This window comes from Tachypleus tridentatus, chromosome 13 (assembly GCF_004210375.1).
Source record: "Tachypleus tridentatus isolate NWPU-2018 chromosome 13, ASM421037v1, whole genome shotgun sequence".
Classification (NCBI taxonomy): domain Eukaryota; kingdom Metazoa; phylum Arthropoda; class Merostomata; order Xiphosura; family Limulidae; genus Tachypleus; species Tachypleus tridentatus.
Genome location: NC_134837.1, coordinates 218,674,475 through 218,696,985, shown reverse-complemented (window position 1 = coordinate 218,696,985; position 22,511 = coordinate 218,674,475). Strand labels below are relative to the sequence as shown.

At 31.3% G+C, this 22,511-nt stretch overlaps 2 protein-coding genes across 7 annotated transcripts in view; one reads left to right on the top strand and one right to left on the bottom strand.

Annotated features, from left to right (window-relative positions):
* The window catches only part of LOC143236669 (L-fucose kinase-like), a 61,721-nt gene extending 57,375 nt beyond the window's left edge, over window positions 1-4,346 (top strand). For both annotated transcript variants that reach the window (XM_076475053.1, XM_076475054.1), the window contains one exon: window positions 2,597-4,346. In XM_076475053.1, coding sequence (XP_076331168.1) covers window positions 2,597-2,683 — 87 coding nt within the window. In that variant the 3' untranslated portion in view covers window positions 2,684-4,346. The remainder of the gene's footprint in view (window positions 1-2,596) is intronic.
* The window catches only part of LOC143236670 (E3 ubiquitin-protein ligase RNF212B-like), a 131,488-nt gene continuing 111,877 nt past the window's right edge, over window positions 2,901-22,511 (bottom strand). For all 5 annotated transcript variants that reach the window (XM_076475059.1, XM_076475055.1, XM_076475056.1 and 2 more), the window contains 4 exons: window positions 13,049-13,104; window positions 11,127-11,176; window positions 4,385-4,431; window positions 2,901-3,152 (listed from right to left, as the gene is read on the bottom strand). In XM_076475059.1, coding sequence (XP_076331174.1) covers window positions 3,122-3,152; window positions 4,385-4,431; window positions 11,127-11,176; window positions 13,049-13,104 — 184 coding nt within the window. In that variant the 3' untranslated portion in view covers window positions 2,901-3,121. The remainder of the gene's footprint in view (window positions 3,153-4,384; window positions 4,432-11,126; window positions 11,177-13,048; window positions 13,105-22,511) is intronic.

Below are 22,511 nucleotides of genomic sequence, written 5' to 3'. Positions count from 1 at the left end.
ACTTTACAAAAAATAAATTTGTGGCTTACCTCAACTATGAATTTACATGTTCATGTTTCTGTCACCTCTTAATGATCTGACATTCCAATGTAGTAGTCATCTGATTCTTTTCTAAGTGGTGACTGGAGGCACTCTGATGGTCATTAACATTACTACCACTGTGCAGCAGGTGTTTGGTTCCATTCTAATCTCAGATCTCAAATTTCCACTGTCCTGCTTTTTTTGCTGCCTCATCTTTTGATGATTTTATTTTGCTATTCCTACCACTTGCTCCTGCTTCTTTTATTCCTGCTGAAAAATAGGTAACTCCATTGTTGTCCTATCCTGAGTTGTTACCACAAGAAGATAACATTCTTTTTCTCAGATTTTTTTGCTAAATCTTGGGCTAACTTGCTGCAGGAACCCTCCTCCTTCTATCTTCTCCCTACCCTTCTCTTGTTCTTTCTAAAATTCATACTGAACTCCTGGTGCTTTGTCCTATCCTCTGACCTTGAAAAATCTTATTTTCTGGTAGCTCTTCAACTACAAATTCAATGTCTTTTGGGTAGGATACAAAAGATTAGTGGGAAGTCTACCTTCAATTATTTTTCAATCTTTCATTCAAATGGCTAATAATTTGCTGATTTATGAGATATTATTAACAACCCCTGGGAATTAATTTTTTTCATCATTCCACCACTTTAATACTTCCCATGCCTTTTTAGCCTTCAAGTTACACACCAAAATATCTCTCTCTCTTTTTCTAGTTGATGGTATCTGTGACAGTAATTGGCCATTCACATTGATGGAACTAATGATTGCTCCTAATTAGTTCTGCAATACATCAGTTGGACCAAATGATATATATTATGAAATGCTACACTATCTTTCTCCTGCCTGTTTTGTTTTTATTGTTTTTTAGCTGGATTTGACAGAAGGATTTTCCAGATGCATGGTATAGGATGAAAGTCATCCTTTTTCCTAAATTTGGAAATGATCCCAAGCTTTTGCCTTTGATTAGCTTGTCTCTATAAGGTTTTTGAGAAGATGGTTAATGCTCATTTTATTTGGTTTTTGGAATCAAAAACTGTGTGGCTTCTGTAAACAGTACTTCACCTAGGACTACATCATTCAACTTGAAACATTAATCATAGAAGATTTCCTCAAAAGAAGGCATCTTGTTTTATTATTTTATGACCTTGAGAAGACCTATAACACTACATGGAGGTAGTGATATACTTTTTTAACAGGTCCCTCATGAGCTAGTGGAGGATGTTTTTGTTGGAATAAAAAACAACAAAAAATCTACCCAATCCAGTTTTTCTTAATTTGAACTGAACTTTTTTGTACATTTTTATTGGCTAAAAAGAAGACATTACACACATTCTTTCAGCACTGAGGCTGTATAAAGTGATTTGAAGTGGTAAAGTGTCTGAAATGTGTCAAAGTATCACAAGTTTAACAACCAAGTATAAGAAACTTGGAAGTCTTCAAATGATATGTAGAGGTATTCAGGAACTGTTTACAACCACATTGAGTACAATATTATACCTGTATAATATTATACATATATATATTATTATAGCTACTTTCAAAGTGTTCCTGTGTACTTATCCTGCTGCTGACTATTGTGATGCTTTGACCTTCCCTACTGAATCATAAATTGAATCATTCATATCTCAGTTGAAAGATAAACAAAAAAGCAGTTGCTGAGAATGAGGCATTATTGATATACACTAAATTTACTCCTAGTGGATAGACCTTAGTACTAACTACTGTGGAGACTTGAGGGTACTGTATTTTACATAAAAATTTATCAATTAACAAATGAAAACTTATCTCAAGGTTTTCTCAAAAAGATGCATCCAAAACTACCCTCGCTGGAAATTTCTGTATTGAACTTACTGTTAATATTCAACAAACTGCATTAGAAAGATTCCTCATGGCTTCTTAGGGATGTGTTAAAGTATAGTTTGTACTGTCTATAATTTGGCTGATGTTACTAAAGATCATACAGAGTTAGCATGTTTAATGTTTTGAAGGATATTTGTTGTTAGTGGAATGAAGGAGAGAAGTCAAAGTGTGAAGTTGAAAAACACTTTATTGGCTGAAGGAAACAGGAGAATGATCTGATCATTCAAGTGGAAAAGTATTTCAATGGGTAAAACAAATAATAAGAGAAGGGAATAAAGTGTATTTAAGGAATGTAAATTCAACTGCAGTACTTGAATAAACTAAAACGGGTCAACTAGTTAAGTAAAAATAAAAGATCCACACATGATCTGCAAACTATATATTAGTAACACAATGTGACTTCACAAGTCCTGTGTCTCGCAAGACATAAACAAATTTGATTGAAAATAATCAACTTTCTTTCTATAATTGATCAATCACAAAATTAAGTCTTGCTAACAAAAGTAACTTGACTTTAGTGTTGAATAAGTACAATTGAAATTTCTCTTTTCTTTTAAAATATGAAATATGTAGGAGAGTAAGATAGAAACCTGACTGATTTTTATGTTTAAAGTCAAATAATGGTATCAATTACAGTTTTATTTCAAGAAACAGTTTTTCTAGTTGTTGAAACTGTATTGATATTATTTACTCTATATTTTAGGGGTTAGAGAAAGTAACTCTACACAGAATCACCATAGATACAGAAGGGATAACAGTTACAGTGGGGACTTCCAGACTGAGCCTGTAACCAGTATGGATTACCAGTAAACAATATCTTTTATTATATCTAGTGTTTAGAAAAACTAATGTTTCCACCAAAATATTTTTGTACCTTTACTTGCTATTGTACTATATAATGAAATATTTTTTTTATTTTTTCTGTTTCTTGTAAGCACTAAATATTGCAATGATTTGGTACAGGAACATATGTATTTGTATTATTAGTTTCAATTATAAATTCAACGTGAATGGAAATGTTTTATTCAAGCAAATACAAAGAACAAGTATAATACATGTATTTCTGTAGTTGTAATAAGGAAAGTTTACGTCCAGAAGATAATTCACAGCAATATCATATTTTTTTAAACACCATGAGGCACTGCAGACTTTGTGAGTTACATTATCATAGCCAAATAAGTATTGACAAGACTTTTAAAACATTTCAGCTATTAAATCTTCATTAATGTCACAAACTGTTCTGGGGGCTGTAAGGAGATCTGAAAAGTAAGAAAGATTATCAATGAACTGTAGTTATAGGTTAAAGATAATACACATGGTTATTAGTTCAGACAGAAAGGAATATCACAAACTCTGAAGTTTGATAAACAGATATATGATATATAATAAACAGATGAGATTTTATTTTGAATGTCTTCATTGTTTTATCCCATCAAGCATTGTGCTGTGTGATGCACATACAACTGCTAGATTACTAGTAGATAAAAAATAGCTGTCATACAGCTCTTGAATTTTCAAACAGTATTTTCAACATTTGTTTTATGCAACATTATCTAACTGGTTTTGTTGTTGGTACAGAACAGGCATCAAAATGACACAGAACATGTAAGTAATATGAAATAACCTCCAGTAGTGAACTGTTAGAGCTGCCAGAATTCTTTAATGTCACTTAGCAACCAAGAGTTCATAGTAATAAATACTATAGTATTTTCATTAAAATTCTAAATATAGACTTGATAATTTTGACCAACTTGAAACATTAGTTTATTCAAAGAAATGACTGGCATACATTGTATAAAACTTATATGACACAAGTTTTGTTTATTAACTACATACTTATTACCAACTTTGATAAAAGGTTGTGACAAGTGCACCACTATCTACCCTCAACTGGAAGAATAAGCTTTCTGAAAAATTTAAGATGCCAAATTAGGTTTAGTCACTCAGAATAAATAACTGAATTTTGTGCACACCTAATTACATAGAACATGTATCATTCTGTTTATAATTGAGCATAAAGCCTTAGAAAATCATTAAAATGCATCAAACTAACAAGTTAACAGGGCTTTATTAACCTAATCTATACAGTAGACTATACATTGTTTTGTTTTGCTTTTTGAAATTATTGTTTCTTCAATATCACCATGGATGGAAACATTGTACTAGCCTAACTCAGCTCAACCAGTAATGTAAGAGTTAACATAAATATTTTTCACCAGTTACATTGAATCTTGAAATTTTTTTTTTATATGCTAGCTTAGTAAAAACAACTTACATCTGTATGTGAAGTTTTAAAAGAGACAAAAAGACATGGTTAGATAATATAGTGTTTTTAAATTGTCTTAACTGAAAAATTATAACATTAAATCTTTTGTATCAGTATCTTATAACAATAATAAATAAATTGTCATTATCAATGTCATGAGTGCTGATAAAAATAAATGATAAATTATAATAGAAAGTATTTAAAATATTGTGATCATGTACTTACACTTTAGCTTTTCGTATTAAGTTTCTGCTCTTAAAATCAAATGGCAACTATGAAAGGAGAAAAAAGTCAACAATGTAAGTATTCAAAATATATTAACTACTTATTTATTTCACAGTCTCTGTATACTCTTACATCACAGAAGCTTGAAAGAATACAGGAATTAATAAGGATGTACTCCTAAGTTAACACATTGACCATAACTAACAACAGAACAGTGTACAGTTTAGGAAGTAAATACACTCATTACTTTTAACAACAGAATGGTAATTTTATCATTTACAGTACAATCACAGTTGCAAGAATTGAATTAAAACAAGGTAAAAAATATAAGGTTCAAAATATATAATTAAGAATAGGACCTGAATGTGACCACAGCTCGAAAACATATATGAAAGAAAATGTGTAGCAATTGACTCCAAACCTTATGACAATTTGGAGAACAAGATATTAAACCTCTCTAGTTATTCTGAACCTAAACAAAGACATTACAGGTAGATGTATCTTAGAAAACAAGATCCAAACTATTGGTTACTGGACATGATTATACATGTTCAAGCTTGATTTTAAATATTATGATAGAAATAAATATAGTAAACTGTGTAGGTGATAAAGATTAAAAAAAATTAAAGACTAGATTACAAGATTCCAAAGTTCTGTATATATATTTTTTATTTCTGCAAGATGCAGTAGAACTAGTGCTCTTTCTCAGACTGTAAAGGTTAGAACAAAATTATGTGCCCAGCATTTTGAATGTTGATTATAAAATTTCTTTAGAAAATTACATCTTTTGTATGAATATTGTACAAGTTATTAAAATAAAAAGAATAAAGTAAAAATATAAGAAATAAAGATTAAAATTAAAACAACATATGGAAAATTAATTTAAACTAAGTGGTTGTGAATTCCAAGATTGTAAATTAATTTCCTTTCAATGTCATTCTTTTGTAGTGAATGTATGTTAGAGCAAATACGTCTCAAAATGGATAAATCCTTAACTATATGGTTATTGTTAGGGAAATGTTTTCTTTTAGGTATATCTTTTTTATGCAGTATAATATAGCTTAGGTGTTCATGTGTTTATCCAATGTATAGACCACCTCACTTTTTTTTCTTCATTTTTTTCAAATTATACAAAATGTATACACAGTACATATAAAGGATGTGTTTTTTCATTGCATATGTGTGATACTGCTTATGTGTTAGGTGATACAACTGTTTCATTTACATGTTTAAGTGCATAGTACATCTTGTTATTTGTATTTAAGGTTACAGTTTATCAGGGTTTCTTTTAGGTTTCTGTCTTCTTTATAAGCAGTAATGGGTGAGTTATTAGTGATTGGGTATTCAGTAAGTATTGTGTAATGACAAAGTTATAATATCTCTGATCTTCCTGTTAATTTGACAGAACATTCCTAGGTGTATGAACTAGTTTTGGTGGATGAGAGAATCTATTTAGAAGTATAAATTTTTTTATGCTTTTCATTTTCGATTTGTAATAATTATTGTCAGTACACTGTTTGAGAAATCAAAGAAATTATGAATATGGTGCTGACTTTTACTAATGTATGGATGGGAATACTTAAAAAGTATGTATATGTGTGTGAATCTACTTTATAATATATAGCAGTTGGTTGGGCAATTGTCTTTCACTTATACTTTATGTCAAGGAGGGGCAGTATTCTGTTCTGAATTTCTCATGTAAATTCTAAACAATACTAGATGTAGAAAAGTCTTCAAATATGAGAGTGGTATCAATGTAGTGATAATACATCATGAGTACTGATTCATTATATTGATTATGTATACAGTTTTTGGTGTATCTTCTAACAAAGAGGTTGTGAAAGGTGTCACCCATTTTTATACCCATAGTGAACTACAAGATAGGTTTGTAGCATTAAAAATCAAGGTATTAAGTGTAAATTCAAGTTCAGCTAAAAGTAAAAGTGTATGTTGGAGGATCCAGCAGAGGTTTCTGGTCTAAGAAATACTATAGTATAATTAAACTTTCATTGTGTGGGATAGATGTATACAATGAATTTATATCCATGGTGAAAATATTCTGTTCCTTACTAGTTAAGTGTATGTTGTTGACTTAAGTAATTGTATGAGTGGTGTCCTTTATAGTTGTGTGAGAAAAGGTGGTGAAACTTCCTCATGGTAACAGGATATTTGTTTTGCACAACAACTGGAACAGATTAGTCCAGATATCCTTTGTGGATTTTGGGAAGAAAATAGGGGTTCTAGATAAATTTACGAGAATCTTGACTGTAGGGGATAATTTGTTAGCATTGATCATATCTTCATTGTGGTTGTTTTTAGAGGTAATTTTGCAAATAAATTTTATAATCAGCATTAAAAATGCTACATGTGCAAAATTTGGAAATTGCACTAGTATGAAATGTCATCTTCCAAAATACATATAAAAGTATGCCATCTTGTAACCTATTTTCTTTCAGTTAATTTATTGATAACAACTCTTCAATGAACTTCACCAAGCTAAGGAAGGTTGGTGTTACAATATTATTGATAATGTTTCAGGATTTAAAGCTGACAACATTCAGCCAGTTGCTGTTGTGCTCTAGATCTAACAAAAGTCAAGAGTATTATATGTAGGATTTAATAACTGTACCCTATAAAAGTTAAATGAACATGTTGAACCAAATTTATTTTACCAAATATAACTTTAATATGCAAGAAATTTTCCGTTTCAATGGTTATATTTCCAAGATAATATATATAGATTTATATTAATGATGACTTTCTACTTGCAGTGTAGGTTTTCAGGACTTCCTAATGACTTTTAAAAGATACAGATTATTAATGTGAATTGTTTTAGATTTGAGTGAATTTAATGCATATTGAGAGTCTGTAATTGTTTATACAATACAAGGATGAAAAATGTTACTCATCTCCAGCAAATAATTATTAGCTCAATGATTCACTATGTTGACTATATCAGAAGAGCACATCTGTGTTACAGTAATACCTGAAGCTTAGCTGACAAAAATACAGTGGACATGTATAGGTACAAAAAGGAACAGTAAACTAATAATAAAGTAAAAAATGTACTAGAAAACTTGAAATGCTACCTGTAAATTGCAACATCGCTGATCAAAATAAGATAAAAAAGCATTAAAGTGTTTTAAATAAAATTTTATACAAGATGTTCAAAAGTTATGTGATAAATTACAAGTTAAACCATGACAATACAGTAACAGTTACAAACTGACAATTTGTGATGGTGAAGGGGTGTCATTTTAGATGGGGATTTGGGATAGCTGCTTTTGTCAAGCTTTGGAAGAAGCCCCATTATGGGTCTCTTAGTATTATGCTGTTGGGGGTGATGGGGTCATGAGGTCAGTCTTATTTGCTCCCCAACACAAGTCTTTTGTGAAATGATGCTCCTGGGAAGAAAAGTATATTTCTTCAGTTTGTTGTTATAATAAATGTAATTAAATATGTACAGTCATCAAATAATTCATTAGACATGGCAATAGAAAAGGCTATGTGTATCATAGATGAAATTGCCTACTTTAGTGCAGTGACAATTTTAGAGAGCATATGGAAATTATCTACCAGTTAAGAATTTCATAAGAAAGTGATACTGATAGTTTTATGAGTCAGGGAATATGTTACACAAGAAAGGAGTCATGATGGGCTGATACCCCAGTCAGCATGGTCACAAGATGTCACTCCTCTGGAAAGGTGTGAAGGACATTGTATACAGAAAAAAGGCAAGTAATATGAGAACACTATCCAAATGGATTACCATTTTAATAGCTATTGTGATGCCCAACATCCTGATAAACACAAGGATGGAAACTGAACATCAGTTTGATATCTTTATCTATGGGGAATATGTAGAGGTGTTTTGATGGCAAATGGTGTGTGGCAAGAAACCTATATACATGTGCTCTTCATCCATAAAAAAATTACAAGTTTATAACTATTATTGGCTTTTTGTGGTTTAAGATTGTAAACCAGCACATAACTTGTAGAAACTTTCTAAATAACAAATAACTTTTACAAATAAAAATTTTAAACATTGATAATCTTCTAAGGAGTTACATCAGTCAAATTAACATAAAGCTTTTAATAGAAGCCACATGTTCAACAGGAAAATTTAAAGAAACATGACAGAACAATATCTGATGAAAAAATGAAGGTAAACATTCCAATTGTGGTCTCGTTTAATTTACAGAACTATTTTTCTTCTTAACTCATTAAATATTTTTTATTTTTAAACTTATTTGGAGTATTTTGTGGTTTATCACTTCAACATTGAATTTATCATTGAAGGATGACATTTCTTGGACTATTTAGACAATATTCAGCTGTAGTATGTGATTTGTTTCTCCTTGGTGAATGGCTTAAAATGTTTTGAAATCTTTGTATAAGGAAATTAAAAGCAGGAGATATTACTACTTAAAGGTTCTCTTTCCAAAAACATATGTGTAAGAAGTGTAATTTTATTTTGACACAGAAAGTTGATCAACTTTATATAAGAAAAATCTTTCTAACCCATTTTGAACAGTTTTCTTCATTGTTTAGACTGATTGTCATAATTATACATTATTACATTAAAACAAAGTGCTGTTGAGGTCAGTCTTAGACCATATATATAACTTTACAAACTTTCAACAGATTGTTCACAGTATGTGAAAATAATTTAAGTTGACCATAGGCATATTGTCCTTTGAAGCTTGTCAACAAACTTAAAAGTATATAGCTTGTTAGGATTTGGTCATTTTTCTTGGAAAAACAGATGCTAATTTCCAAAATGTGTCTTGTACCATTCATCAACTACAAATATTTATTTGTTAAAAACACCAAGAAATATATTGCTTCAGTCTTCACCACAGCGGCTTTTTTTGGGTTATGTAAAGGAAACTTTTGTGGCAGTTGTTTGGGTTCAACTCGATATGAGTCACATACAGAATATGTTTATTTCCAGGTTATGCATCCACATGTCACCAACTCCAGGAGATTTATATTCCGAGACTATGTAACACAAAACATCAGACATTTAATTGAGCACAATTTAGAAAATCATATACATCAAAATCAATTTTAAAATTTTTCTTCTGTAACCTCATGCTCATTTATTAAACTCTCCAATTCTTGTATTAACATGTTGATTATAAACAACAAGTTATCAGTTACGTGGATTATGCTTAAACTCTCCACCATGTCTACACTCTTATAAAGAATATTCAAGTAACAAGGCTTTCACCAAATTTCTCAACATTTTGATCATATCTTTTAGTAATCTGTTGTTTCTTTTCTTAAAACAAAGCCACTCTGGACTATCTGCTGAGTTCATTGAGGGGAATTGAACCCCTGATTTTAGCACAGTAAATTGTCAGACTAACTGCTGTACCAGTAGGGGACTCTAATAATCTTACTGAATTTTCTGTTACTTTCACCCTTAGTACAATTTCAGTCAATACATTCTTACCTAACTATGTTATTTATTAGACTAGACTGAAGATAGCAATTTAAGTTGTAAGGAGTTAGTGAACAAATATTCTCATTCAACTGCAATACCACCATGGTAGAAGTTTGAAAGTCTAGAATATATATCTACCAATAATTAGCAAAAAATCATGAGTTTTTACATTCATTAAATTGTATTTTTGCACCATTTTAGAACATTCTATCACATTTTCAAACCATAACTGTTACAATTGATTCAAGGTTTCTGATTTGTTGATTTGGTTATCTGTTGTCTCAGTTACAACAATCACCGATAGGCTCTTTTAACCTGACATGCTCATTTCTTCAAAATGATTTGCTAGGAATGGATTTAGCTTCTGCATCAGAACTCAATTTGCTTCTTGTCTGGCTGGCATGTGTCCCTTTTGTATATATCACCACTTGCTGCTTCATGTTGGGAACTCCTTAATTTTCTGTAACACAGAACTCTGACAGCCATGATGTGTAATATTTCATATATACTAGATCCATCTCTAGTTTCATATATATATATATATATATATATCCATTAATTATTACTTTCCAATTTGCTAGTTCTATTATCTGATTAGTCTGGAATGTATTTCCAGTTAAGTCAAATATGTAACACTGATTTCTTCCAGACCTTTTATTATTATTTTTTTTTTTTTGCTTTGCTTAATGGCATTCAATGCTTTTGTAACCTTAAATGGTCATATATTTATCTGTTAAGTTTCTACTATGTATTTTTCTTTTAATCATAATAAATCTTCTTGAAAGTTGTAGTTTCCAAAAATTTGCAATTTTGGTTGTAAGTTTGTAATAATATTTTCATTGTAGTTGAGAGCATTGTTCGGGGTGTGGTTTCTGAGCCTGTATAACTGTTTGAAATTCTCTACTGTATGAATTTTTATATGCAATGGAACATGTTAAATGCTCCTTTTTTCACAACATTATACCATTTGCATCTAGATCAGTTAACAATCTTACTGTTTGAATATCCTTTTTCACATAGGCCAGAAATCCACCAATGCTGACATTGCATTGACAATTAGTAAGGAATTTTGCTGTGAACCAAATATACAGAAGCTGAACACATGTTGTACCTGTAGCAAAATGCCACTGCATGAGTATATATGTCATTCTTACACACCAAGTAAACAATCATTTCAGTGTATAGCAGTCCAAATCTACACTGATGTACAGTTCTCAAATATTTTTTTAACTTCTAGTATTTATTAATATTTTTATTTTACAAAATACACATTTTCAGTAAACATGGACCTACCCTGATTTGGTTCCTTTCAGTTTGACCACTTTTAAGAGAATGAGCAGATCCTGAGAATAATAAACTTTTCATGATCAGAATAACGTATATTTTCACTGTTTTAATTAATCGGTCTTATCTATTAAGTTAGTATGGATCAATATTTCTCTACGAGTCTTGTCAGTCATTGTTAACATTTTTTTAAAATAACTAGTACTAGCTAACTTTGTCTCCTGATTATGGATTTGTTTTAGCAAAGAGATCTAGGTCAGTTTTGTCTATGTAACTAGATATTAAGATAATAGTAAAAACTAAATAAATAGTGATTTAGAAAACATATTCTAAGCCTAAAGGTCAAAGTCTGCTAAAGTGATCGATGCCTACTTATGTGACAACCAGTAGCTCTAAAGAACATGAGTCTAAATAAATGGCATCTCAGTACATTTCCACTGATATCTCAAATGTTGTCAGTCTTGTACATCTCTCTAAGTAGTAATTCATTGATGAAATACACTAATTATACTTTTTTGTCAAATCTGCTTTTCATTACATGAACAAAGCTTTATTATTTTGGAAACAGTCTGACAGCATTTAAACAACATATTTACCATGATGAAAGTTTTTTTTTGTTTTTTGTTAAATCAAGCTGCCATTTACTTTAATATATAATTATTGTATTCAACTGCAAAATTTATTAATGTTTAATTGCACACTCACTCACTGAAACAATTAATATTATTTGTTTATAGTCATTTTAGGGTGAAACTTTTCTCCTAAAATAGAAAGAGACTTTTTAGAAACTATATAAATTATCAAAGCAACTGATCTCTCACTAAGCAGTGATAATGGTCCTATCAACATCAACCATATTTGGCAATGTCTATTCACTGTTTATATGCTTGATCAGACTTGACCTCTACCTATATATATATATATCCTGTCATCTGCTGACACCATATGTCTTTGTAATGATATATAAACCTTGTACTGCTTAGTACTGGCCATATCTGAAGAAGACAGACCAATGTCCTGTAGAAATATGTATTGTATTCTATGATCAATAAAAATTGTTTTTACACTTATAAATCATTGATTGCCTATCTATTATTTTTAATCTCATTTAAAGTGGCTATTGCACTACAGGAATTTGATGGTAACAACATGTTGTAAAATAGGTGTAATTCACTTATGTTTTAACTCCGTAGTCATTGAGGCACCATACGTGGCCATCAGATTTGTTCAGAAGTCTAGGTATCTAACCTCATACATGAGTAGTCTGGGGAAGCCACTTAATATTTTTAATTACTTTAAATACGTAACATTTCCTTCATATTTTATTAACTTATGTGCATTAAAATACCTGACCCGGCATGGCCAGGTGGGTTAAGATGTTCGACTCGTAATCTGAGGGTTGCGGGTTCGAATCCCAGCACACCAAACATGCTCGCTCTTTCAGCCATGGGGGCACTATAATGTGATGGTCAATCCCACTATTCGTTGGTAAAAGAGTAGCCCAAGAGTTGGTGGTGGGTGGTGATGACTAGCTGCCTTCCCTCTAGTCTTACACTGCTAAATTAGGGACGGCGAGTGCAGATAGCCCTCAAGTAGCTTTGCGTGAAATTCAAAACAAACAAACAAACATTAAAATACCAAAACCAAAAAATAATCTTTTGTACATGAAAAGTCCTTCCCCTCACACACAACAGTTTGAATTAAATTACTTAATTAATGACTTATTCTTCAGAAATTAATATAGTAATCTGAATTTTCAAAATGAAATGCCTGTTCTGCTACTTATTTCTGTTGAAATGTTAATCAACAAAAGTTTTGTATGGATACTAGAAGTAAACATCTAAATAAGAAATTGGAATGAGAGATTTTTTTAAATATATAAATACCTAAATTTTAGCAATGTACACATTGATACACTTTAGCTAACATACCTGTTAATGACTGCTGTTGGCACATCAGTTGAGAAGCATTGAGAGAACCTTGGTTCCTGCATAATGGAGTGTATAGTTATCATTTCAGAAAATGACCAATAACAAAAATTCATTGCAACAAAAAATACAGTCAAGTATAAGTAAGAACACTCTTGAACTAATTATAAAAACATGAAAATAAGGAAGAATGTATTACTATATCAACAACACTGTATCTGTTATTTCCAGTCTTTTGCCTAATAGCAGGGCTGATCAGGTTAGCTCAGATGCAGCAGACATAATAGCGATTAAGAAACTTATGTCATCAGTTAGTTGAGCAACAACTGTTTTCCTGTGAACTATATTAATCCTATGCTCATAGGTGGAGTGTGAAAACAGTGGTCTTATACAGATTGCTGTTCAACGTGGTATTAGATATTTGAAGTCAGTTATCAAATATTCATTTTATTATACATTGCTGATCTTCTAACAGTTTAAGATAGAAGAAAGTAAATAAGAAATAAAATATATAGAAATACTGATAAAACTAAATTTTCCTTTTGAAGATCCTAGAGATTATGTAAATACAACATGCAAATTATTTACATTAGTTTATATTCAAAAGCAAGACATCTAAACATCCCTGTTTGTAATATATATTTTAAAATTGCAAAATACAGTGATTTCCTGGCTATTTCTACTTGGAAGCTGTATACACTAATATTTACTAGTGTGATTTACCACCTGGAATTAGAAGTACCACTGTAAACAGAAAATGCTACTACATATGAGAACTGATGTTTAATGGTATCTTTGAAACCTTTGTGTGTTAAACTGCTAGTTTTTATGTAAGAGTGATTTCCAACTTGATGACAATTTTCTTATGAATAACCTATCTGGAAAATTAGACTGAAGGATGGTTATTCAATGCACTTATAAAGATCATCATCTGATCTATGGTTATGCTGGATGTGGTATGATATAGTGGTACAAATATAAAAGTTTGGTATATTTTTGGTTTGTACTTGTGTGTGGTTACATTAAAGTTAGTGTGGTATATTACGATGGCAAAAGTGTGTCTGGGTGGAGGTTCAGATTTGACTGTCGTGGTTGTGCTGAGTTTATCGTGGTGACACATATTGTCATTTTAGCTATTTATGTTTAAAATATTTCAAATACTCATTTTTTCAATAGTGTTTCACATTTGAACTTCATTTATTATCTGACACACATCACATAAGTCTACAACACTCAAAAAAAAGAACAGAATTAACTCTACATGGCTAAAAAAATAATTACTAAAAGGATTAAACTAATCTAATATCCAATTCATAGATTGAATCATGACTCATTTCAATTAATGACATATCATCAGTTTTTGCAAGTATATAATGTTTAAAGTTCACTATAGTGTGAGATATTTGTAATGTTGTGGCATTCTTCTGGTCTTTACTGGTTTCTTTCTTCTTGCCCCCATTTTTTTACAGATAATAATACTGCTCCGTTTCTAAGGTCTACATCCTCATGTATTGCCCAGTCTTCATTCAGGTCTTTTTTTTTCTGGAAAGTAGCTATGTGATTTATTTTCTTTAATTGTGATGTGTTTCTTGTCACAATTATTTATTGTAAGAAGCCTTTACAATGTTTTGCATTTCTCTTGGTTCTTTACCACATGATATGGGTTGATGTTGTGTGGTGTGGTACATTTCTTCATTTTTATTTGTTTCACCAGTACTGTAATACCCAGCTGTTTGTTTGTAATGCAATGAGTTTCTTGCAAATTTTCATCCTACCTTTGCTACTTTTTACTTGTTCTTTTTCTCTATCTGTTCCTTTTTGATATGATACTATTACTGGTAGAATACAACTTCATGATGTTCTGGTTTTGAATGTCAAAGATGCTCATTAATGTCCTGTTCTGGGACTTAATGTTGTTCTGTAACTTCCCAGGAACGTGTAAATTGTTTGTGTTATAGAGTTCTTTGTAACTAACTAATATAAACTTTCATATTATTTTTTCTGAAGGCCTCAGCCTATTCATTGTCTTCTTATTGAAGTAGAGTCATTTTCTCCTGTATAAAACCGATCCATATTTCACACATGGTGTGGTATGTGTTTTAATATATGGACCTGGTTTGATGATACTATTAACTTTTCTATCATCTTCATTATCTATGTTACCCAAGCTAGGATGTGTGCTTATCCTTGATATATTTTTTGGTTGCTTATATCACTTATATGCATTGTGCTAACTTTCTTCCTTTTTCATAGGTCGTAGTTTTAGTGTTATTTCAGCTGTTACTTATAATGTTTCTTCTTTCAGACTGGTTTGGTTATTAAACACAGTATGTGTTTTTGTTTCCAAGTAAATGTTTTCACATTCATGTAGTCTGTAAAATACAGGAAAATTAAAAATATGCACATATTTTGCCTTTGCACTGTAAACTATTTTGACAATTTATTGGAGCAAAATGTAAAAAATGAACCATTTGTAATAATTTTTGATGAATCTTTAAAAAGAAAAAAGAGCTGCAGAAAGAAACAATTATATATTCTATTTGGAGTTTGAACAACAAGAATATAAAAATAAATACTATACCTAGGTCAGGCATGTACAGTGGATTGTTTGGAAAGTTTTGAAAATAAATTGGAAAGGATACGTAGTCTCAAGAGTTTGGTATAAATGTCAATGAATGGACCAAATGTTAATGAGGTAGCATTTAATGGACTTTAAAAGCAATAGTAAGTATAAAACAAAGTTATTGAACACAAGATCTTGTGGATCAAACACTATACACAATGCATTTTATGCATGAGTGCTTAAAAAAGAATGGAATATTTCACACCAGTTGCCAGCATTGGATAATTTATAACACATGGAAAGATCATGAACCTTTAACCAAACGAACTGTAATCCTTTTGCAATTTTCTTGACATTCTTGGTAGAAAATGTCTGAATATGTGAAAGACCAATAGAGGTTCATCCATATATTCTTCAGTATAATATTATAGTTGAAAATACACAAAATAAGATAAAAAACAAGGAAACAAAATGTTATGAAACTGTAAAAGTACAGTTGTGTACTTTGTGTACAGCCAAACGTTTCTTCCTGATATCAGTTGCAAACAGAGAAACCTGTCACTATTCTTAGGAAAAATGAAACCTTTATCGAACATTATGTGTTGACTTATAAAGCAAAGTGTTATGCAGAAGGCTGTCACTGCTCAAAAACTAATTGCAGTTGATATAACTAATAATAAAAATCACAGTCCAACAGAAATTTTCTTTGGTATAGATTTACAACTGAAAGTAATATTGTCTCAGAAAAGAAAAAAAATTAGTTGATTTTGTCGATTGTAAATTTGTTAAAATTTGTCATGTTTGTACCACTTGGATATGTACTAATAAAAGTGATGGATATATCATGAGAAAATTCAGAAGAGTTCATAATGATTTGCATTCCTTAAATATAGTTGAAATAAACAGTTGTGAGCATTTAATCACTAAGTACATAAAAACTACTTAGGAAACAAACTTTTCAATGACTTTCAAAGATTTTAGAAAAAATATCAACAACTATAGGACTGATGAATTTCTTGTGGACAAATACAACAAACTTTGGACAGTTATACACAAGTTGCTAATGGACAAGCAAGTGCTGAGTGTGTATTTTCAGTTCACAGAAAAATAAATTACTATAACATAATTTTTATTTCTAGTTTACACCTAGCTACTTAAATTTTCTTTTAAATTTGGATTGTACATAGTTATAAATATATTTAATTGATTAACATTTCCTTTTATCACTACTTGTTCTAAGTTTATGCACTGAAAACAAGGTATAAGTAGATGTGGATGTAAATAACAGGGCATCACTTAACATTGAAAATTACCAGTGCACATCATGAAGCCTTTTGTTGCCCAATATCTTCTTACCTCCAAATTTACAAGATAAAACTTTGTATCAACAAGATATTTTTAAGAACAAACAGATAAAAAGTTTTATTTCAGAGAAATAAATAAAGCAATGCATAATAACATGAAGCTATTTTGTTGATACACAGTTTAATATAGCATTTAGTTCTTACCACATTAGTAGACATCCATATAACTCAATTAGGACATTCTGCACTTATTTTGAGGTGTCTGGAATGACAATCACATTATAATGACTTAGAAAGTGTCAATTTGACCCTAGAGTACCTCATTAAGAAACTGAAATTTGTGACAAGGTTTTTTTTTCTACACGACATTCAGTGACCTCTAAAAGGCAAATCCCAAAAACACAATCCAACCTTTATTGAAAAATTTTAAATACATGGTATTGAACCCCTAGTTTTTTTTTAGCGTTGTAAACCTGAAGACTTACTGCTGTCCCAGCAGGAGACATGTTGTTTCTACAGGGTGTTTGGAAAGTCAGTCTGCAGTTTTGTATGTTAATAAATATATTTGTGCACAGTGACTTTCTGAACACCCTGTACAATATATTCATGTTTTAAATACATGATACTGACTCCATTTGTGATTCTCTAGGACACATAAATTTTGAGCATAACAATACCAAATCAATCAATGAAAGAATACAGAACTTGCACCAGTGTAAAATAAAAAATAATAATGGTGAAAAGCTTGTAAAATTAAGATAACTTTACTGGTTAACACAAAAAAGAATATTTCAAGTAACAGCTCTTCAATGTGTTTCCAATAAGAATGAAGCTGTTAAATAAGAGTTGGGGTAAAAAAAAAAAAAAACACATGGCTGGAAGTCTCAAAAAAAATCTTAACCTACAAATGAACCAAGAGAAGTAACATATAAAGATCAAAATAATAATACAGTTAATAAATTGTTTGGTAAAATGTGAAAAATATAGTAAAAAAGTATATGAAAAAAGTAGAACATGAATGCAAGCAATAATATAAGAAAATGAAGTCAATGAGAAAATGAATGCATGCATTGAATATTATTATTTAAAGACATACATCAGTTAAAGATATGTTCATTTAATACTAAAAGGTACAAAAGGACTGTGAATAGAAACCAATCAAACAAATGGATATAAAGGTGACAAAGTGATCAGGTTAATGAAAAAAGAAGTGTGTATGCTGAACAAAACTGTTGCACAAACAAATGTTCAGTATGAGAAAATTAAAGGAAAAAACTTTTTCTTTTCCTTCTTATGAGATTAATAAGAATTTAAAAATTGATTTAAAAATCATGTTTCTCCAGGCATTTTATTTCTGTTACAATGTAGGAGCAAATATGAGTCTAAGTATGGAGAAGTTGAAGATGCAATGTGCAGGATTATTAAATTATCTGCCTACAGGTTTTATATATTAGAGTTGTTCAAGTTAACAATCTCCTAAGTGGTGACCTGTTTGACCAATGTATAGCATGCCACATTTTTTACAGATAACATAATGTATCAGACTTACTGAAATGAGTGTGATTGATTGTTGTATTTGGAATTTTCATATTACTCGAACTTGCCAGTTAATATATTTCAAGTCAAAATAAATGTTTACTATCAGTATCTAAAGATATTGAACCTATGCAGACAAGTATCTTAATTTTAAGTCAAAACATGCACAAATTATTCATATATAGTTTCAATTGATTTGTGAAAACTTTTCAGTAACACTACACTTCCAATGAAGTTAAAACACATCACCCCTCAATGTGGATGCCTTCTCCAAGAAAAGGTTCTGTCTTTTCAGTTTACTTCCTCTGGAATCTGAATGTCCACCCATGTGTTTGCCATTCATAAGAACAGAATTATGCTGCCTACCAATGTTGTAATTTTGACATTTACATCATCACATCCACCCATTGCTATCACAGTGAGTTATATAAATTGTAAGGTATAGCCTTATATTCACAACCCTCTCAGATGTTTTAGTGTCAGTAGTTCAGTCACTTGAAGGCATCATGTCTTGGTTCTTTGATGAGTGCTCAATGCAGTGGCAAAGACCATAACACCTATGATTGCAAAATGGACCCTCAATATGTTAATTGTTGTAGCTCTTAAACCTCTTACTTTTGTTTCTACCTCTTGGGTAGAGGAGAAAGAGGTACAGTGTTTGAAAATGATTTCAAAACAACATTTCTTACCCTGAGGCTCAAAAGATATTGTCCTCAACTCCATCTTGGACATATGCTGCTATGCTATATTCCATTGCTACTATGGGAATGCAGACAGATCTTTCCATGCCTCCAACAGAGTTATTTTAAAACCACATGAGGAGTCTTTTGCCTTGTATGGGTAAGCAAATTGATAAGTCAACATTTACTCTTGTCTCTGTACCCACCATTCCTTCCCAAGTCCATTTCCTTTGGCTCCAGATTCTGGTGTCTGCTTGGGTCCACCTTCTTCAGCCCCTAAGATGTAAAACAATTACTCATTCACAACCTCAGTTACTGGAATCCTCATCTACTGATAGAAACCTGCCCACTCAACAGAGGGCAGAATCCATGGAGGTCAATAGACCTCCTTCTAATAAAGAAAAACAATGTGGTCATAAAACAAAGGATTCTCCAGCCAGTTATCCTCTACCTAAATAACAATGACCACTTTGATACAATGGAACTTTCGAGGTTTCCATTCTAATCAGAATAACGTTAAGGCCTTGACTGATTCCTATCATCCTGTGTGTCTTTCCTTACAGACAACATTTCTGAAACCTTTAATACAGTTACCTTTCAGGAGTTTTCATTATTCAAAAATGACAGGTTGTGTGATGGAGGGATGACACTGTTGGTCAACCAGTAAGTGCCCACCCTGTTTTTGCCATTTGATACACTTTTGTAGGCTGATGACATCCAGGTTTTCTTAGGTTGTACCATCACTGTTTGTTCTTTCTACCTGTCTCCTGGAAAGACTTATGATCAATCAGTCCTTGATGCTCTCACTGAACAGTTGCCATCTCCCTTTCTAATTTCTGGATAATTTAATTGAAAAAATTCCCTCTGGGGTGGTGCTGAATTTGATGGGAGGGTTATTCCATAGAGCACATGTTTTTGGATTACAACCTTTCTCTCTTCAATACTGGTTCTTCTACTTATTTTCATACACCTAGTCAGTCTTTTACTGCTACTGATATTTCTATCTACTCCCCTTCACTTTTCTCTAACTTTCCATGAAGGGTTGACAGTGACCTTACAGGGCAGTGATCATTTACTTACTGTCCATGGAGGATGTCACCTGACCCATGTGCCTTGGTGGAAATTGGACAAAGCCAACTGGCCCCCTTTCACTGTTCTATCGGAACTTAATCCTGCCATTATCTATCTGTCATGAATAGACAATTACTGCATGGTAGCGGTGACTTATTTTATCATCCAGGCAGCTGTTCAACCTATTCCTAAGACCATTTTCTACGATATCCTCTTCCATGGTGGAGTTCTTCCTCAAAAGCTGGCCTGGGATACCTTTCATAGGTATCAAACTCTATTGAACTGCATTGCTTTCCAGTGGCCCATGCACAGCAAGTTAGACGTCAAAGCCAAAAGTAATCATGAATTAAGTTCACAACGTACATCTCTTTTACCACCAGTATCAAAACTGTATATGGGATAAGATTCAGAAAGTCAGTGAGAAGTACACTTTCCAACTTTTTCTCCAACAGTCAGGAAGTTGCTCAGTCAAGAGCATCACCAACACTCTTGGGTCATTCCATGTCAAATCATCCACGGGGCTGCAGGTGACCCAACAGAATGCCTTGAAAAAATTCACATGTGCTCATCTACCCATATAATGAAAAATTGTCAAAGATTAGATCAATATCTCTAATATTTTCTAATTTGCAGCCCTATAAAATGTAGTTAATTTTTTTTATTTTTGGCAAATTCATTTTTGGGCAACTTTGGCTGCTTAAAGCTGCAAGAGTAATGGTGGTAGAAGGCCGAAATTTTCTACACCGACCGAATTAATCTGACAGAATTCAAAAATGGTCTCAAACCAAGTTTATCTTTCTTAGGATTTGCCTAGTGAGGCAGTAAAATTATCTGAAAACCCAAAATTGTAAAAAACATTGGTTTATGTAATAAGCCATAGCTCTAAGACTTAATATGATAAAACCTGAATTTTGTTTTCTCCTGTTAGATCTCCTGTAAAAAAATTTAGCTGCATGCAACGTTTTATGATTTAGCTAAAAATAGCCTTACTTCAGGCCACAGTTTGACCATGTCACCAGGATTCAGCCTTTTCAGATTTTTACCATATATTCTTACATCTCTGAATATGATCTACAAAAAAACATCAGGATGGTGTTCAACCTACTTTTTGAGTTATAATTTTTTAAACTATCCTCTGACCATACATTTTTTATTGAAAAAACAATTCAGTTCAGGTGTGTTACTTTTAAATCCAGATAAACACTATGAAACCTTTCACTTTATATGAAAAACACCTTCTATACTCTAAAGGTGTTATTTACAAAAAAAACGTTTTGCCATTATATATATATCTACACACATTGAATTACCTGTATGATAATATTTACCAGAGCATCATTTGCAATATGCTTGATGAAAAACAGTAATTCATATATAACAGAATATGAGATCAGCATGACAACATACAACATGAAACAGCTACAGAATTATAAACAAAGAAAAGGTAACTGAATAACTAGAAGGCTCAAAAAAGCCACCTACATTAGAAATAAATTAGCATCCCTTAACAGAGACTTTGGAATGAGAATTTGCAAATGTGCTTTTGTATCCATAATTAGTTAGTCACAGTACAGTCTTCAGCATCCAGTAAGAGAGAAATCTTCACAAGAACTTGCTAACATGGCTGCACTATGTAAATATAGTTCAATGGATTCAAAACACTAAGAAATCTTTGATGTTTCATGTAAAACATCATCTCTCATCTACAAACGACAACAAATATCTTCTCAAACAGGTTCTTCTCTTTATGTTTTTTTTGTTAATACTCCTATCATCAAAATATTTCTATCAATCAGTTGATGGATCAAGTTCCATTTTATTTTGTAAAAAATTCCCTCACAGAAAATATATTTTTGTTAATAAGTTTTTATCAGATTGGCTACCAAGACTAACAGATTGTTGTTAATATCAATATCAGAGTTTAAGAATTGCAGAAAATATACACCTGAAATAAAGCATTTTGATATTTTATTTCTGTGATTAACCATTCAGGAGATATGGAACAGGCATACACACATTTGGCATTTATATTATACATTACTACATTGTACTGCTTTTTAACAAAAGTATAAAAAAACATGAACAAATTTAAACATACTGAGACAGTAAAAAAGTGGATATTTGTTTCTTTGTAACTTAAACAAATGCATCCACAATAACAAACATGATTTAATATGCAAGCTATAAGCTTCTAAAGAACATGATATGGAATGAACTACACAGGAAAACCAATCTCTAAAGCTGTTTATTCTGACACTTATAATTCACATAGGAACCAAAAACACTGTAATAACAATCACCTAACACATTAA